The sequence below is a fragment of the Elephantulus edwardii genome, unplaced genomic scaffold (assembly GCF_000299155.1).
Source record: "Elephantulus edwardii isolate Elephantulus edwardi_28Jun2011 unplaced genomic scaffold, EleEdw1.0 scaffold00275, whole genome shotgun sequence".
NCBI classification, from domain to species: domain Eukaryota; kingdom Metazoa; phylum Chordata; class Mammalia; order Macroscelidea; family Macroscelididae; genus Elephantulus; species Elephantulus edwardii.
Window position 1 is genome coordinate 3,322,439 of NW_006400025.1, and position 18,368 is coordinate 3,340,806.

The following is an 18,368-nucleotide window of genomic DNA, read 5'->3' on the forward strand; positions in this document are numbered from 1 at the left end:
AACAAGGAAGAGAAACTTAAAAGGTGTCTAAATGACTGCAGTGTTTTAAGCAAGTGTCCAACACTCCCTTGCAGTGACAGTGGCCACAGGAAGAGCTAGTCCTTTTATCAGGGAGGGAAGGAAGCAGCAACTGTGTGGAAGGTGAGCTTCCTGGACCCCATTATGCTCAGTGGTAGACTTTGTTGAACTCCTGGAGAGTCCAGCGTTTGTTCTCAGTTGCCTGTTTGAGTTCGGTGTACTCTTTCACGAGCCTGTCAAATTCCTCCCCGAGGACCTCATAGGTGTTCAACACCTGCCGAGACTTTTCCATGTCTTGCTCTTGTAGGCGAATGGCCCCCTCCAAATGGTCCCTAATGAGACGATGAACTTCTACTTTTTCAGCAGTGTAAGTGTCAGACAAAATCTTTAGCTCCTCCATCCTCAGCTTAAGGACCATGGCACTGCACTTGATCTCCAAGTACTGGGTATTGATTCGGTCTAGCTCCGACTGAGTCTTTAGCCGGTGTTCCTGAAGAAGCCTCTGCAGTAAAGCGAGGCACCGGAGAAGTACCTGGGAGTAGGTAGCACTCTGCTTCTCCAACAGCACCATTCGCTCTGTCTGCTGGCTCTTTGTGTTCTGGCACTGCTGCTTCTCACTCTTCAACACCTCAGCTAGTTCTGCATCAGAACTGGGATCATGGTAGCAGGCAGCAGGGTCAAACACTTCTTCTTGAGCTGCTCCTCCACTTCTAGCTGGAGTCGAGCTCTCATCCACACAAAGTCCTCTGAAGGCGGCATGAGCTCCAGCAGGTCTGCTTTCTCCAGTCTAAGTAATGAAGGCATCTCCTTTTCCTGGTTGGGACCTACGACCCATGTCAGTTTAGTCACTAGCAGCCACTGCTCAAGGGTCTCATGAAACTTCTTGTCTTCGGAGGTTATATTTGTGTCTTGTGCCTTCACACAGTAGTCCACAAGTAGCTCTTGGATGACCCTTTGCAGAATCTCTGACCTCAACCATGATGTCTTATGCAGCCGAATATCTTTCCATGCCTGAGCCTGCTCCTTTGCCACGGCATGGCTTAAACCACTTTCATCCATATGCTGTGAAAGACTCAGTAGTAGCTTGCCAAAGTATGGGTTCTGTAACAGGTCCTCTTCACTCAAGTTACAAGGAGGCAGCTGTTTGCTGCATACTTGAAGTATTTTCTTTCATCTCTTCTCCAGGTAAGGAGAAATCACCAGAAGCCATCTAATTTTCTTGAGATTTTTAACTGTGGAACTGTGCCCCAGGCGGCGGTCGAGGCGGGACAGGGCCGGCCGGCTGTGCCATCTACACCCCGGACCCCGCCCGCGCCTGGGTCCCGGAAACTCGCACTCAGGCCCCGTGCAGGGTGCAGGGGCAGCAGAAGGGGGAGCGCGCAAGTGTCCTGGGAAGGAAAGGGCTCGAATGAGGGCGGAAGAAGGCGCGACGGCGGGCGGAGGGGGCGGAGCCGCCCGACCACACTAGTAATATTTTGCTGAAGATAAATAAAGTTGTAGCAAATCAGGTCCCAAGATGGCAGCACCATGAAGAAGGTGGCAGCAGAAGATGAAAACCAACAAAAGCTAAACAAATTTGAACAGAATACGAGTAGAATCTCAGAACTAAATCAAGAGATAGATGTAAAAGAGTAACAGCTGCAGAATTTAGAAGATGCTTGTGATGACATCATGGAAGATGCCTAATGATGATACCAAGAGGAGACACAAATGTTACAAGAAGCTAAGAAAAATTTGAAAGAAGAAATCAGTGCCTTAGAATCCAGAGTGGAATCCATTCAGCAGTTGTTAGCAGATTTGAAAGCTCAGTCATACGGAAAATTCGGGAGCAACATAAACTTGGAAGTGGATGAAAGATGTTTTATAGTGCTTTTGTAAAATTTGTTTAATAAATTTGAATATTGTTTTAAAAAATAATTGGAAATAAAACTGAGTTAAAAATAATAATTGCAGCAATACATCCACAGGGCTGGAAAGTCAAGCTGGAATCACAAGATGATATATTGTTAATGTAATGTGCTGTTGAGTTGCCTGCAACTCATCACGACCCTATATACAATAGCCCTAACCCTGCTCTATCCTGTGCCAGTGGCATTGCTTCTGACATACCCATCCCGATTACCCCAGTCACTGAATCAATCTATCTCACTGAGGGTTTTCCTCTCCTGCACTGTCCCTCCACCCTCCCAAGCGTGATGTCCCTCTCCAAGGACTGGTCCCTCCTTGCAACATGTCCAGAGTATGTCAGACAAAGCTTCAGAATCCTTGCCTCTAAGGAACAGCCTAGCTTCACCCTCTCCAGGACAAACCTGTTCATTCTCTTAGCAGTTCACGGTATATTCAACACTCTTCTCCAACACCATACCTCAAAGGCATCAATTCTTCTATCATCCCTAGTCCATTGTCCAGCTCTCTGATGTATAGCCTGTCTCAGGTGCACCTTAGTCTCCAGACTGACACCATTGCTCTTGAGCACTTTAGCAACGTCCATAACAGCAGACTTTCCCATGGCAATGCACCTTTTAATTTCCTGGCTGCTGGTGCCAAGAGTGTTGACTGTGAAGCCAAGCAGACTAAAGCTGTGAACAATCTCAATCTCTTCACCATCCCTCATGATGCTGCGAATTGGCCCAGTGGTGAGAATCTTTGTTTTCTTGATTCAATCCATACTGAAGGCTGCAGTCCCTGACCTTCTGCAGCAAGCGTTCAGGTCCTCCTTAGTTTCAGCGAGCAGGGTTGTGTTATCTGCATAACACAGATTGTTTATGAGTCTTCCTCCAATCCTGATGCCACATTTCTCCTCATAGAGCCCAGCCTCCCAGACAATCTGTTCTGCATAAAGATTGAAAACGTATGGAGATAGGATACATCCCTGGTTTACACACTTCCTAATTTTGAACCATGTAGTGTTTCTTTGCTTTGTTCTGACAACTGCCTCCTGGTTCAAATATAGGTTTAGCATTTAGCATGATCAAGTGTTCTGGCATTCTCATTCTTAGAACAAGAAATATTATTGCTGATCTCAGATGGATCTTGCCTGAAATCAGCGAATACCAGAAAGATGTTGGCCTGTTGTGTTACTGACTGTGCAAAGACTCTCAGTTTTTTGGATCAAAACAAATTATGAATAATGCTACAAAGAATTAGAATTCCTTAACATTCAAGTGTGCTCACACAGAACCAGTAAATAAACCAAAAGGCAGGCATGGTGTACTCTAGAGTTGTGTCTTTTCACCATACCTATTCAACCTGTATGCTGAGCAAATAATCCAAGAAGCAGGAGTATAAGAGGGAATGGCATAGGCCTAGGAGGAGGACTAATAAACAAGCTGTAGTATGCAGATGACCCAACCTTGCTTTTGGAAATTAAAGAGCACTTGAAGCATTAGTGATAATGATCTAAGACAGTCTTCAGTATGGATTACACCTTAATATAAAGAAAGCAAAAAAACCTAAATTAATAAGCAATATTATGATAAACCATACAAAGACCCAAGTTGTTAAGGATTTCATCTGACTTGGACTCCCAATCAATTCTTATGGAAGCAGAAGTAAAAAAAAAATAAGTGACATACCGTAGTGGGTAAATCTGCTACACAAGACCTCTTAAAAAGTGTTCAAAAGTGAAGATGTCATTTTAGGACTAAGGTGTTTATGATTAAATTCTGGCCACCTGACATGCATGTAAAAGCTGGATCATGAATAAGGAAGACCAAAGAGTAAGTGATCACTTTGAATTATGGTGTTAGTGAAGAATAATAGATACACCACAGACTGGAAAGAACAAACAAATCTGTCTTGAAAGAAATGTAGCCAGAATGCTCCTTGGAAGCGAGGATGGTGAGGTTCCAGGTCACATACTTCGGACACGTTACATGATAGAAAAGTTCCTAGAGAATGACATCGTACTTGGTAAAGTGAAGGTCAGAGAAAAAGAGAAAGACCCTCAATGGATTGACAGTGGCTACAACAATGGGATAGAAATAGTTATGAAAATAGCAACGATTCTGACGGAGGCCCCGGACCAGGTACTGTTCTACTCTATTATACATGTTACTATGAATTGGAACCAACATGATTCCAACAATACGAGCTGGAATCAACTCTACCCTTTATCAGAATCTAACTATTCAGTATTCTTGGTGAGGATGGTGGCCCCACTATGGCCAGTGGAGGAAGCGTCAAATGTGTGAGCCACAAGTTTAGGGAGAATAAAAACTGGGTGGGCAGAGAGGATCTGAGACCTAGCTGCTTGTCTATCACCCTGAAGACTTACGGTGCCTGGAAGAGGTAGAGGCGCCAGTCAGCAGTCCGCAGCTGGAAGACATGCGGCTTCTTGGTGTAATGGGTGGCCGGGGTTGCCAGTGAATGGTGAACCCCCACAGGCTCGTCCACCATCTGCCCCACCAAACTCTCCCCCTCAGGACAGTTGTCTCCCTGCAGTAGAGCACAGGGGCTCAGAGAGCTCAGAAGAGGTTAGCAGATGCCCACCCCTGCAATAGCCAGCCTTTCCATGTTGCCCCCTTGGCCCCATTAGGAGTATCCACTCCCTCCTTACCTTTAGGAAGTACAGTACCATTCCTCGCAGTAAGGTATGGAACATCTTCCAGCCTCGCTTGCCCCAAGGTGCTGTTCAGGAAGCAGAAGACAACATTGGGTGGCCACACCCCCATTTAAGCATGTTGTTGTTGTTGTTATTTGCCGTCGAGTCGTTTGCGACTCATAGCAACCCTATGCACAACAGCCCTAAACCCTGCTCTATCCTGGCAACCGCACTGCCTCTGACACACCCATCCCGATTACCCCAGTCACCGAATCAATCCATCTCATAGAGGGTCTTCCCCTCCTGCACTGTCCCTCCACCCTCCCAAGCATGATGTCCCTCTCCAAGGAACCGTCCCTCCTTGCAACGTGTCCAAAGTATGTCAGACGAAGCTCCAGAATCCTTGCCTCCAAGGAGTAGCTTGGTTTAATCCTCTCCAAGATGAATCTGTTTGTTTTCCTGGCAGTCCATGGTACATTCAGTACTCTTCTCCAGCACCACAGCTCAAAAGCATCTACTCTCCTTCTGTCCTCCCCAGTCATTGTCCAACTCTCTGATGCATAACAAGCGATTGCAAAGACCATGGCCTGTATCAGGTGCACCTTAGTCTCCAGAGAGACACCGTTGCTCTTGAGTACTTCAGAGAGGTCCCTAACAGCAGACGTTCCCATCGCGATATGCTTTTTGATTTCCTGACTGCTGGTGTAAAGAGTGTTGACTGTGGAGCCGAGCAAACTGAAGCTGTGAACAATCTCAATCTCTTTGCCATCCATCCTGATGCTGCCAATTGGTCCAGTGGTGAGAATCTTTGTCTTCTTGACATTGAGCCTCAGTCCATACTGAAGGCTGCAGTCCTTGACCCTTCGCAGCAAGTGCATGAGGTCCTCCTCAGTTTCAGCAAGCAGGGTTGTGTCATCTGCATAACGCAGATTGTTAATAGATCTTCCACCAATCCTGATGCCACAGTTCTCCTCATAGAGCCCAGCCTCTCAGATAATCTGCTCTGCATACATGTTGAAAAGGTATGAAGACAGGATGCATCCCTGGTGTACACCCTTCCCAATTTTGAAGCATGCAGTGTTACCCTGCTCTGTTCTGACTACTGCCTCTTGGTCCAAGTATAGGTTTCGCATTAGCACAATCATAGCTACCTTCATTTCAACCTACACATCTTCAAATACAGTCCCTGAGTCCCCACCCCTCCTATACACAAGTAAGAATGCCAACACAAGTTCATATAAACACACACACACACACACACACACACACACACACACACACATACACACACACACACCCTTCCATAATCAAGGTCAGGAACAGAAGTAGAAAAGTCTTTGTGTAGAAATGTGGATATTCAGATGGACCAGTTCCTCTCTAAACACAACACAACACAAGCACAGTGTAAACCAAACATCTTTCAACTCCTTTGTAGACACATCCAAAAGTGAATTCCTGAAGGAAAATGACCCTCTCTGGATATCTTACTCTCAGCACCATCTGAAAAGGCTTCACCTTTTCCTGGCACCTGCCACCTCTCCCCTACACTGGACCCTGACCTTGTTGAGGGGAAGCATTCCTACTCTATTGACAGAGGCCTGATTCTCAGGAGCCACATCACTTGTCTAACCTTACTGTAGCTTTTTGCAGATTTCTAACTCCCTTTCCTGGTTCCACATCTCCATTCTATTTTATCCATTATTTCAGATTAAGCTGCCATGCTTCAAATCCTTCAATTACCTGTGAAATGAGGACCAATATCAGAACCTAAAAATGATCTCCAAATGTACTTGCCCACCAGGGTCTTTGACACTCACCATGCTCTTAGCAAACTTTGCACTTTTCTCTGTGTGAGAACCCTCTGATCACCTTCAATTGGCCACACTCTTGTATCCTCCCAGGATCAGTTCCCATCATTTCTCAGAAGACTTCCCCATCCACGCTTCTTTAAAACCAAAATTCTTCCCTCATGTTGGTTCTACCCCTCATATGCTGCTCACCTCTTTCTACCTTTCAATGCAGACACTGATGCACGTCTCTAATGTCTGTTGTACAATGGCCTTTCTGAGGACAGAGATACCTGGATCTATTTTATCTCTGCTGTCTTCCCTCCCTCCTCCCGGTGCAGCACCTGACCCACATCCAGAATACTGAGAAGCCAGTGCATACTGCCAGCACTTGGCATGTACCATCTCTCCCTCTGCACCCTCTATGCACACGGTCCTGTGTGTCTCTGAGCAGAGTCCCTGCTATCCATTTACAGAGATACACACACAATGGCCACAGGGCAGCAAACACTCACTCTTCTTGCCATCTGCATCATGATGCATCTTCCGGGCCAGGATGCCTTGCTTGTAGGTGGGCACTGTAGGGTCTTGGGTCAGCTGTAAGAAGGGGCTGCTCATCTTGCCAGCTGGGGGTGAGGGCCTGGCCTTCTCAGATCTGGATGCATCATCATTATCCCTGGACATGAAACAATCAAGCTTGGAGGATAAACTGAGCAGTGACAGTCAGGAGTCACCCTTTGTCTCTCAGGGACTAAGCACCCCCATTGTTTAGCAGAGATCCGTATTCCCAGGTCTTTTACTCCTAAAAGAAATAAGATCTCCAGTCCAGCACATTATTCCCATGATGACCCCAACCGGACCTGTCCCCTGACTACCTCTAGCTCCTCAAGGTGTTACTGGGTTCTAGCATCCTTCTCTGAATTTGGGCAGTGCATTAGCCCACCCCCAACCTACTCAACTGGGAGCACTGTTCCCAGAGCCCACAACTTCTTTATCTTCCATGCAGGCAGGTGAAAGCAGATGGGCTAGGGGGTAGATCTCACTTTGGGGGGGTGGGTAAAGGGACCAGGAGGGAAGGGTAAAACTGTCACTTACACAGTCCACTCAAGCTTCTCACTCCGGATAGACCAGTAGAGGGCCTGTAACAGAAGCACATAGGTGGACAGATTAGCCTCTGGGCCTGTGGGGCCTCTCAGGCTGGCAGATATAGAAGGGGGCAGCCATCTAAGGTGCAACTATTGGGCTCTCTCTCTCTAGCACAAAGAAGAAGTAAGAGAAGCAAAGAGGGGCCAAAGCAACCATCCAAAGGACTGACAGACCACTTGTGCCTCAACTTCTATGACCTTGAGGGGCCAGAAGAACTAGACAGTGCCTGACTACTACCACTGCTAACTGCTCCCCAAGGGACCACAATAGAACATCATGAAAGATGCAGAACAAAACTGAAAACCATAAAAATATGCTAGACTCTCTGGTCTGAGAGAAACTGTCCAACCTCCAAAGACTATTGCTCTTAGCTATGCTAAGAATCTGGAAGAAAACTGACTCCCATGGCTCAACTTGCAGCCAAACAATAGACAGACTTAGATGGTGGCCAATAACACCAGGGAGATGCTTTTCTGAAAAACCAGCCATATGAAGACAAAAGAGTAGAGTTTGCCCAAGGATAGTTCTGGAAGCAGAAAAGAGTAATGTTGTTGTCTTTTTTTTTTTTAATTTTCTACTAGTTTATTTACAAAATTTAAATACTTAGTTTTCAAGAACAAATTCTTGCAATTTAATGTTGCTTTTATGTGCTATCAAGTTGCTTGCAACTTATAGCGACCCTATGTACAACAGCTCTGAACCCTGCCCTATCCTGAGCCAACTTTATCATCTCTGACACACTTACCCTATTACCCCAGTCACTGAGTCAATCCACCTCTTCGAGGGTCTTCCTCTCCTGCACTGTCCCTCCACCCTCCCAAGCATGACTTCCCTCTCCAAGGACTGGTCCCTCCTTGCAGCATGCCCAAAGTATGTCAGATGAAGCTTCAGAATCCTTGCCTCCAAAGAGCAGCCTAGCTTCACCCTTTCTAGGATGAACCTGTTTGTTCTCTTAGTAGACTACGGTATATTCAATACTCTTCTCCAGCACCACAACTCAAAGGCATCAATTCTCCATTATCCCTAGTCATTGTTCAGCTTTCTGATGCACAGCAAATGATTAAGAGCATGGCCTGAATCAGACTGAATTAGTCTCCAGACTGACTTCATTGCTCTTCAGTAATGTAAAGGAGAGGTCCCTGATAGCAGATTTTCCCAATGCAATTCGTCTCTTGATTTCCTGGCTGCTGGTGCCAAGAGTGTTGATTGTGGAGCCAAGCAAACTGAAGTTGTTAACAATCTCTCCACCATCTATCTTTTATGCTGTCAGTTGGCTCAGTGGTGAGAATCTTTGGTTGGTTTGGGGTTTTTTTTTTAAGGTTGAGCTTCCATCTATATTGAAGGCCAATGTCCTTAACCTTCCGCAGCAAGTGCTTCAAGTCCTCCTCAGTTTCAGCAAGCTAGGTAGTGCCATCTGCATAACGCAGGTTATTGATGAGTCTACCTCCAATCCTGATGCCACATTTTTCCTCATGGAGCTCTGCCTCCTGGATAATCTGTTCTGCGTACAAACTGAAAGGATATGGAGATAGGACACATCCCTGCTGTACACCTTTCCTGATTTTGAACCATGCAGCGTTTCCTTGCTGTGTTTTGATGACAGACTCCTGGTTCAAATATGGGTTTCACATAAGCACAATCAAGTGTTCTGGGGATTTCCATTCTTTCCAGAATTAGCCACAATTTGTTGAGATTTACACAGTCATATGCCTTTGCATAGTCAATGAAACACAGATAGGAAGGAGTAATGTTGTTGTTGTTATGTGCCGTCGAGTCGCTTGCGACTCATAGCGACGCTATGTACAACAGCCCTAAACCCTGCTCTATGCTGTGCCAATCTCACTGCCTCTGACACATCCATCCCGATTACCCCAGTCACTGAATCAATCCACCTCATAGAGGGTCTTCCCCTCCTGCGCTGTCCCTCCACTCTGCCCAGCATGATGTCCTTCCCCAAAGACCTGTCTCTCCTTACAACATGTCTAAAGTATGTCAGGCGGAGCTCCAGAATCCTTGCCTCCAAGGAGCAGCCTGGTTTAACCCTCCCTAGGATGAATCTATTTGTTTTCTTGGCAGTTCATGGTACATTCAGTACTCTTCTCCAGCACCACAGCTCAAAGGCGTCAATTCTCCTTTTATCCTCCCTAGTCATTGTCCAGCTCTCTGATGCATAGCAAGTGATTGCAAAAACCATGGCCTGTATCAGGCGCACCTTAGTCTCCAGAGAGACACCGTTGCTCTTGAGTACTTTAGAGAGGTCCCTAACAGCAGACTTTCCCATTGCAATGCACCTTTTAATTTCCTGGCTGCTGGTGCCAAGAGTGTTGATTGTGGAGCCAAGCAGACTAAAGCTGTAAACAATCTCAATCTCTTCACCATCCATCCTGATGCTGCTAATTGGTACAGTGGTGAGACTCATTGTCTTCTTGGCATTGAGCCTCAATCCATATTGAAGGCTGCAGTCCTTGACCCTCGCAGCAAGCACTTCAGGTCCTCCTCAGTTTCAGCAAGCAGGGTTGTGTCATCTGCATAATGCAGATTGTTGATAGATCTTCCACCAATCCTGATGCCGCATTTCTCCTCATAGAGCCGACTCCTGGATGATCTGTTCTGCATACAGATTGAAAAGGTATGGAGACAGGACACATCCCTGGCGTACGCCCTTCGCAATTTTGAACCATGCAGTGTTTCCCTGCTCTGTTCTGACGACTGCCTCTTGGTCCAAGTATAAGTTTCGCATTAGTACGATCAAGTGTTCTGGGATTCCCATTCTTCTCAGAGTCAGCCACAGTTTGTTATGATCCACACAGTCAAACGCCTTTGCATAACCAATGAAGCACAGATAGACATTCCTTTGGTACTCCCTGCTTTCAGCCAATATCCACCTGATATTAGCTACAATACTACAATACACGACCCCTTCGAAACCCAGCCTGGACTTCTGGCAGTTCTCTGCTGATATGCTGTTCCAGTCGTTTTTAGATAATCTTCAGCAGAATCTTGCTTGCATGTGAAATAAATGATATTGTTCTATAGTTTCCACACTCTGTTGGGTCACTCTTCTTTGGAATGGGAACAAATATAGATCTCTTCCAGTCAGCTGACTAAGTGGTTGTTCTCCAGATTTCTTGACACAACTTGGTAAGCACGCCCAGGGCAGCATCTGTTAGCTGAAATATGTCAGTTGGTATACCATCTATTCCTGGGGCCTTATTTTTTGCTATATGCAAGTTCAAGCTGAAGCTGAGGAAAATTAAACTAAATCCACTGGAACCTAAATATAACTTTGAGTCTATCCCACCTGAATTTCATAACCATCTCAAGAACAGGTTTGAGGCCTTGAACACGAATGAGCGAAGACCAGATGAGTTGTGGGAGGATGTCAAAGGTATCATCCAAGAAGAGTGCAAACGTTCTTTACAAAGACAGAAGAGGAAGAAAAGACCAAAACGGCAGTCAGAAGAAACTCTGAATATTGCACTGGAGCGCAGAGAAGCCAAAGCACAAGGAAGAATTCAAGATACTAAAGAGCAGTACAGAAGATTTCAAAAGGCAGCGCGGGATGACAAGATAAAATATTACAATGAAATGTGCAAGGACTTGGAGTCAGAAAACCAAAAGGGTCGAACTCGCTCAGCATTTCTTAAGCTCAAGGAACAAATTCAAACCTTGAGTTGCTATAACCAGGGATGCTTTTGGCAGAGTACTAAATGATCCAGGAGGTATCAAAAGAAGATGGAAAGAATATACTGAGTCATTGTATCAAAAGGAATTGGCAGACACAGAAGAATTTAATGAAATAACATATGAGCAAGAGCCTATGGTGATGAAGGAAGAAGTTCAAGCTGCTTTGAAAGAAATAGCAAAAAATAAGTCCCCAGGAATAGATGGTATACCAATTGACATACCAATTCAGCATGAATATGCCTTGCTAACAAACTCATGGCTGAGGCTATAGGCATGTACCACGCTCATAGGAGGCCCTCAGTAAGGCCAGTATGTCCCATTGGTTGGCTGTCGCCCATCTGTCAGTGGAGGCCTGAATGTGAGTATGATATCAAGAAGATTTCAGTGGAGCTTCTTTACTAAGACTAGAAAGGTCTAGATATCCACTTCGGAAGCAGCAGGTAGATTTGAGCTACCAGAGTCAAGCATCCTTTTGCTGCTCGACACACTACAGATTACACCAACAGTGAAGACCGTGTAGGTGTCAAGAGGGTAATACTCAGCCAGTTATGGGTACAACACGGTGCTAGTCCTGTAGCAGCTAACAACAACAACAACGACATTCTTTTAAGGATGTTTCGGTAGAGCCAGGACAGAGCTCAGCATTCCACTTGGAACAAGGAACTAAAACTCCAGACCCCTAGCAAGGAGACCAGGACCTGGGCCCACCATACCTTCAGCAGCTCCTTGGAGAAGTTCTCACCATCCTGCAGACCGTTAAGGTTGGTGATGAATTCTTGGCAGCTCATGCTTTTCCCAATATTCTGAGGCCACAGAGAGAAGAAACAGCTGTCACCCATCCCGCCCCAACCTTATATGCACTCCCAGGCTCTCAAAAGCCTTCACCCAGACCCAAGCTCTCATCTGCAGGGCCCTTCGCTGGTCCTCTCCTAGACTCTGACCTTCCCTTCCCCCTTCCCTCCTCTCAACACCTTATACTGCTACCCTTGAAAATCCCCAAGCCCCCACTGCAGCTCCCTGCCTCATTTTCCACAGCTGTCCCCACCTCTTACCTGTCCATGAAGGTCCGTGTTAAGGAGCATGATGGCACAAGTCAAGGTGTGCACGGAATCTGCCCCAGAGGGAGGCCAGAGGAGAGAAAGCTCATTTGAAAACAAGACTCCTACTCTTCTGTCAGCACTAGGCTTCAAGGCCCTAGAAGTGTCCCCATCTCCCCCACCCCCAGCACACTTGCCCCAAAAGCTGGCCCCTCCCTACCTACTGAGGGGAAGACTGCAGGATTGCAGTGGTGGAAGCGCTTTGAGAACTGGTAGAGAATTCGCTCCCGCTCCTGTGTCTCTCCGCTGAGCACCAGGGCCTGGAGGAAGTTTCTGAGAAAGAAGCCAGAGTTTGTGCCCAGACTGAGAGGGCCCATGGACCCCAGGATCAAGGGTCCCGCTAGGGCCCACTGTGAACCCTGGTGCCACTGCTCTGTGGCCATTCTTCCCCCTTTCTTCCCAGAAGGACTCAAAGACATTACCGGAGGGCACGGTCCAGGCTCTGGCCTTCAAACTGGAAGAAAGACAAGTACTCCTCAGCCACAGCCTTGCTGAAGTCATTGCTGCGGAGAAGAAGGGGATGAAGCCTGAAGCTAGGGAACTGACCTCCTCCCTGGCAAAGGGGTGCCCAGGGTTGCACACAGCATAAGGTGGCCAGGAGCAAATAGGCAACGAGACAGCACAGGCAGCCTGGGCCTTGGGTCCCCAGGGGCTGCACGCAGCATGAGGTGGACAGGAATGAATGAGGCAAGAAGACAACATAGGTATGCTGGGCCTGGGGTCCCAAGAAGGCAAGGGGGCCGCCTGGCTTTGATGTGCAGCTGACACCTCCATCTACTGTTGAATGAGGCAGGGGTGGGGGGCATGTGGAATCAGAGATGGATGAGGTAGCAGGGTCCAGTGGACATTATCAGAGTGTGGAGAAGCAGAGGGAATATGACAGAGAAGCACCAAGGATGGGGAGGGATAGAGGGAAGGAATGAAGATGGGGAGACTAGGCAAGAATAATGGACAGGTCAGTGATGGGGCTGGAGAGAAGAGAGATAGAGACAGGGAAGGCCAGCTGGTGGAGGGAACCTCCTTCCCATCCTGCCTCCACCCCCAGCCTCACCCAGGCAAAGCCCCTTACTTCTTCTGGAGGTAGGCAGCCACTTCAGACTTCCGGAAACCCTCCAGGTGATAAAGTCGTGAGGCCAAGCTCCAGGCCACCTTGTCAGTCCCGATGCCATTAGCCAGCTTGTCTCCAGCCTGTGGTCTCTTGTCTTCCTCTGGGGATTGTGCCTGAGGCATGGGACTCTTGAGAAGCCTGGAAGAATCCATTGATTTCCTCAGACTCTTGAAGCCCCCAGGGCCACTTGGGACAGATAGTAAGGGGTTATGGGTCCAAATGTCCTTGTAGGTCAGTCATGATGGGCAACCAAGAGTTTACCCTCAGAGTTGAGGGTCATAGCTTGAACTCCAGGAGACCCTAGAGCCAGACATCACCCAGGAAAATGCAGGATCACAGTCCGTGTGAGCTGATCATATGTGAGCTGACTGAGCCATGGCTTGGAACCAGCAGAACCCAGAGGAAGAAACTGCCTGGAGGCCAGTGAGGGCTGGATCCAAGCCTGGTACAAAACCACTGGGGTGTTCCAAGTTTATTTTGCTTTAGGTAGGAGATACATCAGCCCTTTGGAGACCTAACAGGTATTAAATCTGACCCCAAGCAGAGTGGGATCATCCCCCACATCTCAGCAGGCTGTCTGCCATCCTCTCCCTTCCCCTCATCATCCATCCTCGAGAAGCCTCCTTGCCCCTTCCCCACCTCCTACTTTAGCTCCAGTTTATTCTCCAAGATCTCAGGCTAAGGATGGTGTAAAGATGTGTCAAGAACAAGATACAAAGACTGGCGTGAGGAATGGTTACAGTGGGGGACCCCTGAGGGGGCTTTCAACCCCTCACATGCCTTTCTAGAAGTTCTGTGGTAAAATAATTCCCCTGCCACAGGGGATTGGATGGTGACCAATTATGACAGGAAACAGGCTCATGGAAAGCCCGGATGGGAGAACACTCAGGGTCTGATACTCCTCAGAATCTCAGAAGTCACTAAACACAAACTCTGCCTGACTCTTGATTCCTCTGCAGGATTATAACTAGGCCTGGCTGAGTCAAATTACCAAATAAGCATGGAATTACTAAATATTCCACAGTTTTCTTCACCACATCAAAAATTCTGCTTCTAGGGGAGCTCTGGTGGTCTAGTGGCAAGAAACTGCACTGTAATCCCAGAGGTGTGCGGTTCGAAACCACCAGATGCTCTGCCGGAGAAGCAGAGACAATCTCCTCCTGCACCCGTCAGATTAGATTTGATGGTACACACATGAATAAAATAAAATTTAAGAAAATTCTGCTTTTATTTATGGCTGGCATCAGTCTCTCTCCCAAACCCACAGTGCGTTCCTACAGCCTCTTTTTAAATTTAGGGTCCCTGACAGGGATGGAATATCTGGGAAGCAAGGTAAGCACCCATTTACTTACTAATCTGCAACAAATAATTTTCATGTGAAATTGTTTAGTATACAGATTAAAATAAGTCCACATGAAACTCTTCACTACAGATTACTAAGCAATCGCACGTAAACCTATGTGAAATTGTTCACTATAGATTGTTGTCGTGCTTCATACAGTCAGAACTGATTCATAGCTGACCCTCTAGCAGGTTTTCAAAGGCAATAAAATGCACAGGAGGAGTTTGCTCATCCTTCTCCTGTGGTGCAGCTGGTGGATTTGAACTGCATGCTTTTCTGATTGCAGTGCAAATTCTTACCACTAGACCACCAAAGTGAGTAAATATAAATGAATCCATGTGAAATTGTTCAGTACAGATTAGCAAGAAGCAGAAATAATCTTGTGTTTCCTTTGCTTACTGAGTAATCCATCCCTGAGGTCTGAGTATCCTAGTTCCTTGAATATTCATTATCTGTGTGATCAAAGAGGAAGTGGAAAGGCAAGCAGATGTTATCAAAACACGAAAATGTTGTTAGGTGTCATTGTGTTAACGACAACTGTTGACAACAACACTATGAACAAAGCTTGTCTGAGCAAATCCCATGGTCGCTGAAATGCTTGAGCCCACTGTTAGAGTCGCTATGTCAGGCTACCTCCTCCCTCTCTTTCTCTGACCTTTCCCAGAAAGATGTCTTATTCCAAGGACTGGCATCTCCTGGCAATATGCTCAAAGTCTGTGGGATGAAGCTTCCCCATCCTTGTCACTAACGAGCACCCTGCGTGCACTTCCTCCAAGAGAGATTTCACTACAGTCCCTCCATTTATCACGAATGTCTAGTTCTGCCTACTAGCCAGGCCCACAGGGGGCTCTGGTGGCCTAGTGGTAAGGAGCTGGACTGCCAGGTGGAATACAAGTGGTTCGAATCCACCAATTGCTCTGTGGGAGAAAGACGGGAAATCCTCTCCTGTATGATTTACTGCCTCTGAAAAACCATTGGAGGGTCAGCTATGTATTGGTTCCAACTCTACAGCACACAACAACTAGGCCCTATTTTTCTAGACTCAACACCACCCACCAGTGCAAGGTAACAAACAAAATGGAATGTGAAAATACACATCTTGCAAAATAAGACACAGAATTTCATGAAGTGCATGACCTGGTAGCACAATGGTTAAGTTCTCAGCTGCTAACCAGAAGGTAAAAAACTCAAACCCATCCAGTGGTTCCTTGGGATAAAGATAAAGGCAATCAGACCCTGTAAATATTATTATGTTGTTGTTGTTGTTATGTGCCGTCGAGCCGTTTTCGACTCATAGCGACCCTATGCACAACAGCCCTAAACCCTGCTCTATCCTGCGCCAACCGCACTGCCTCTGACACACCGCCTCTGACACACCCATCCCGATTACCCCAGTCACCGAATCAATCCATCTCATAGAGGGTCTTCCCCTCCTGCGCTGTCCCTCCACCCTCCCAAGCATGATGTCCCTCTCCAAGGACCCGTCCCTCCTGGCAACATGTCCAAAGTATGTCAGACGAAGCCCCAGAATCCTTGCCTCCAAGGAGTAGCTTGGTTTAATCCTCTCCAAGATGAATCTGTTTGTTTTCCTGGCAGTCCATGGTACATTCAGTACTCTTCTCCAGCACCACAGCTCAAAAGCATCCACTCTCCTTCTGTCCTCCCTAGTCATTGTCCAACTCTCTGATGCATAACAAGCGATTGCAAAGACCATGGCCTGTATCAGGCGCACCTTAGTCTCCAGAGAGACACCGTTGCTCCTGAGTACTTTAGAGAGGTCCCTAACAGCAGACTTTCCCATTGCGATATGCTTTTTGATTTCCTGACTGCTGGTGCCAAGAGTGTTGACTGTGGAGCCGAGCAAACCGAAGCTGTGAACGATCTCAATCTCTTCGTCATCCATCCTGACGCTGCCAATTGGTCCAGTGGTGAGAATCTTTGTCTTCTTGACATTGAGCCTCAGTCCATACTGAAAGTTGCAGTCCTTGACCCTTTGCAGCAAGTGCATGAGGTCCTCCTCAGTTTCAGCAAGCAGGGTTGTGTCATCTGCATAACGCAGATTGTTAATAGATCTTCCACCAATCCTGATGCCACAATTCTCCTCATAGAGCCCAGCCTCTCGGATAATCTGCTCTGCATACATGTTAAAATAGCCTAGAAAAAAAAAACCTCTATGGGGCACCTATACTCTGAGCTCAACAGCACCAAAAGCAACTCCTGATTAAACTGTTTTCATTATTTATTAGCAGAGTTTGGTCCCCATGTCAGATGGATTTTCTAACTGTTGTTGTAAACGAATTAACTTTTATTTTTGTTTCCAGTGCTGGCTGGCCTGGAAGCTCTTGTACAGTAGCTCCACTCCAGAAGTTGGTTTCTCGCGTCTTGCTGGGGGTCATGTAAGAAAAATTTTGGGTTGTGTTTGATTTGTGATAATTGTTTTTACCCCCTCCACAAGCGGATGTCAGCTGGACTTTCACTCCTTTTGGCCAACAAAGGCTCAAGGGTGGAGGCCTGCTGAAAGGTGTGTCTTTAAAAATCCATAGGGCCTGAGGGCCTGTGGTCCTTGGGCCAAATTTATTAAACTTTTTAATGAACATTGGTTAAGTGGCATAGCAGTCATATGTCCATTTGCGGTACTGAATAGCTTGGAGTTGCTGTTGTGGGAGCCACAGGTGCTGACGTGGCAAGAATCCTTACTTGCCATCGCCCATAACGCAGAAAGAGTGTGGCAAATTCTGATTGAAGAAACAGAGCTAAGAATTAGCCAATAAGATAAGATTAAGTGTTAGCTATAGACCAATAAGAATAGAGAGTTAAGAGCCAATAGGAATAGTTAGATTAGTAAAGTAAGAGCCAATAGGAATTAGGTTAGAAGCTATCTAGGCTAAGGGTATATAAGGGGTTGTGGGGAGGAAGAGGGCGTGGCCGCCATTACCAGAATAAAGAAGTATCAAGCTGCAATGATCCCAGTGTTGTGTTTTCCTTTATCCCGCTGGCAGGGCTGGAACGAGGCATCTGGTGGCCCATATGGGGACCCAGAGGACAACAAGGTCAAAACTGCAGGTAAGTGACTAGTCAACTAAGTCCCGGAAAGAAAAGGACGAATTTACAAAAGGAGACAGGTCAATAAAGTCCCAGGTAAGTAAGAGGACGGAGTACTAAAGGTATGGGTAATACCGGATGTAAAGGGAGAGTGGAAGAAGCTTTGTGCCGGCTGTTAAAAGCCCGAGGATTAAAACTGAAACAAAAAACTTTAACTCAGAGTGCAAAAGAGCAATAACTCCTTACAAGGAAAAAGGCTTAGAAATTTGGCTGAAATTATGCAGGGATATTGGAGGACCGCTATCCAACTCGGGTAAAAGTAAGAAAAGTAATTTTTGCATTTGTTTCAGTATGTATAGTCACATTATGGGTTAAAGCCAGTGGGTGGAGCGTGGTCAAATTTTAAAACTTGGTAACTGTTTGTGTTGATTGTTTTAAGTTTGTTATTGTTGTTTGTTGTCTTATTAGGTTTAATGTAATAATAGTACTTTGAGCTCATACAATTTGATAATTTCAGTGAAATATGAAAAGTAAGAGAATGAAGCTAACTTAGGAGAAAAATCTTGATTCATAAGATGAAGTAAGCAAAGAATAAGTT

General features: G+C 46.4%; 1 protein-coding gene and 1 pseudogene across 1 annotated transcript in view; both read right to left on the reverse strand.

Annotated features, from left to right (window-relative positions):
* PSD4 (pleckstrin and Sec7 domain containing 4) overlaps positions 1 to 18,368 on the reverse strand; it is a 42,032-nt gene that overhangs the window by 11,613 nt on the left and 12,051 nt on the right. The window contains 9 exon segments of the mRNA XM_006900191.1: positions 4,295 to 4,455; positions 4,577 to 4,647; positions 6,864 to 7,024; positions 7,444 to 7,487; positions 11,895 to 11,984; positions 12,234 to 12,292; positions 12,439 to 12,551; positions 12,701 to 12,781; positions 13,348 to 13,553. Of these exon segments, the coding sequence (XP_006900253.1) occupies positions 4,295 to 4,455; positions 4,577 to 4,647; positions 6,864 to 7,024; positions 7,444 to 7,487; positions 11,895 to 11,984; positions 12,234 to 12,292; positions 12,439 to 12,551; positions 12,701 to 12,781; positions 13,348 to 13,553 (986 nt within the window).
* On the reverse strand, positions 167 to 1,228 carry LOC102876432 (annotated as a pseudogene).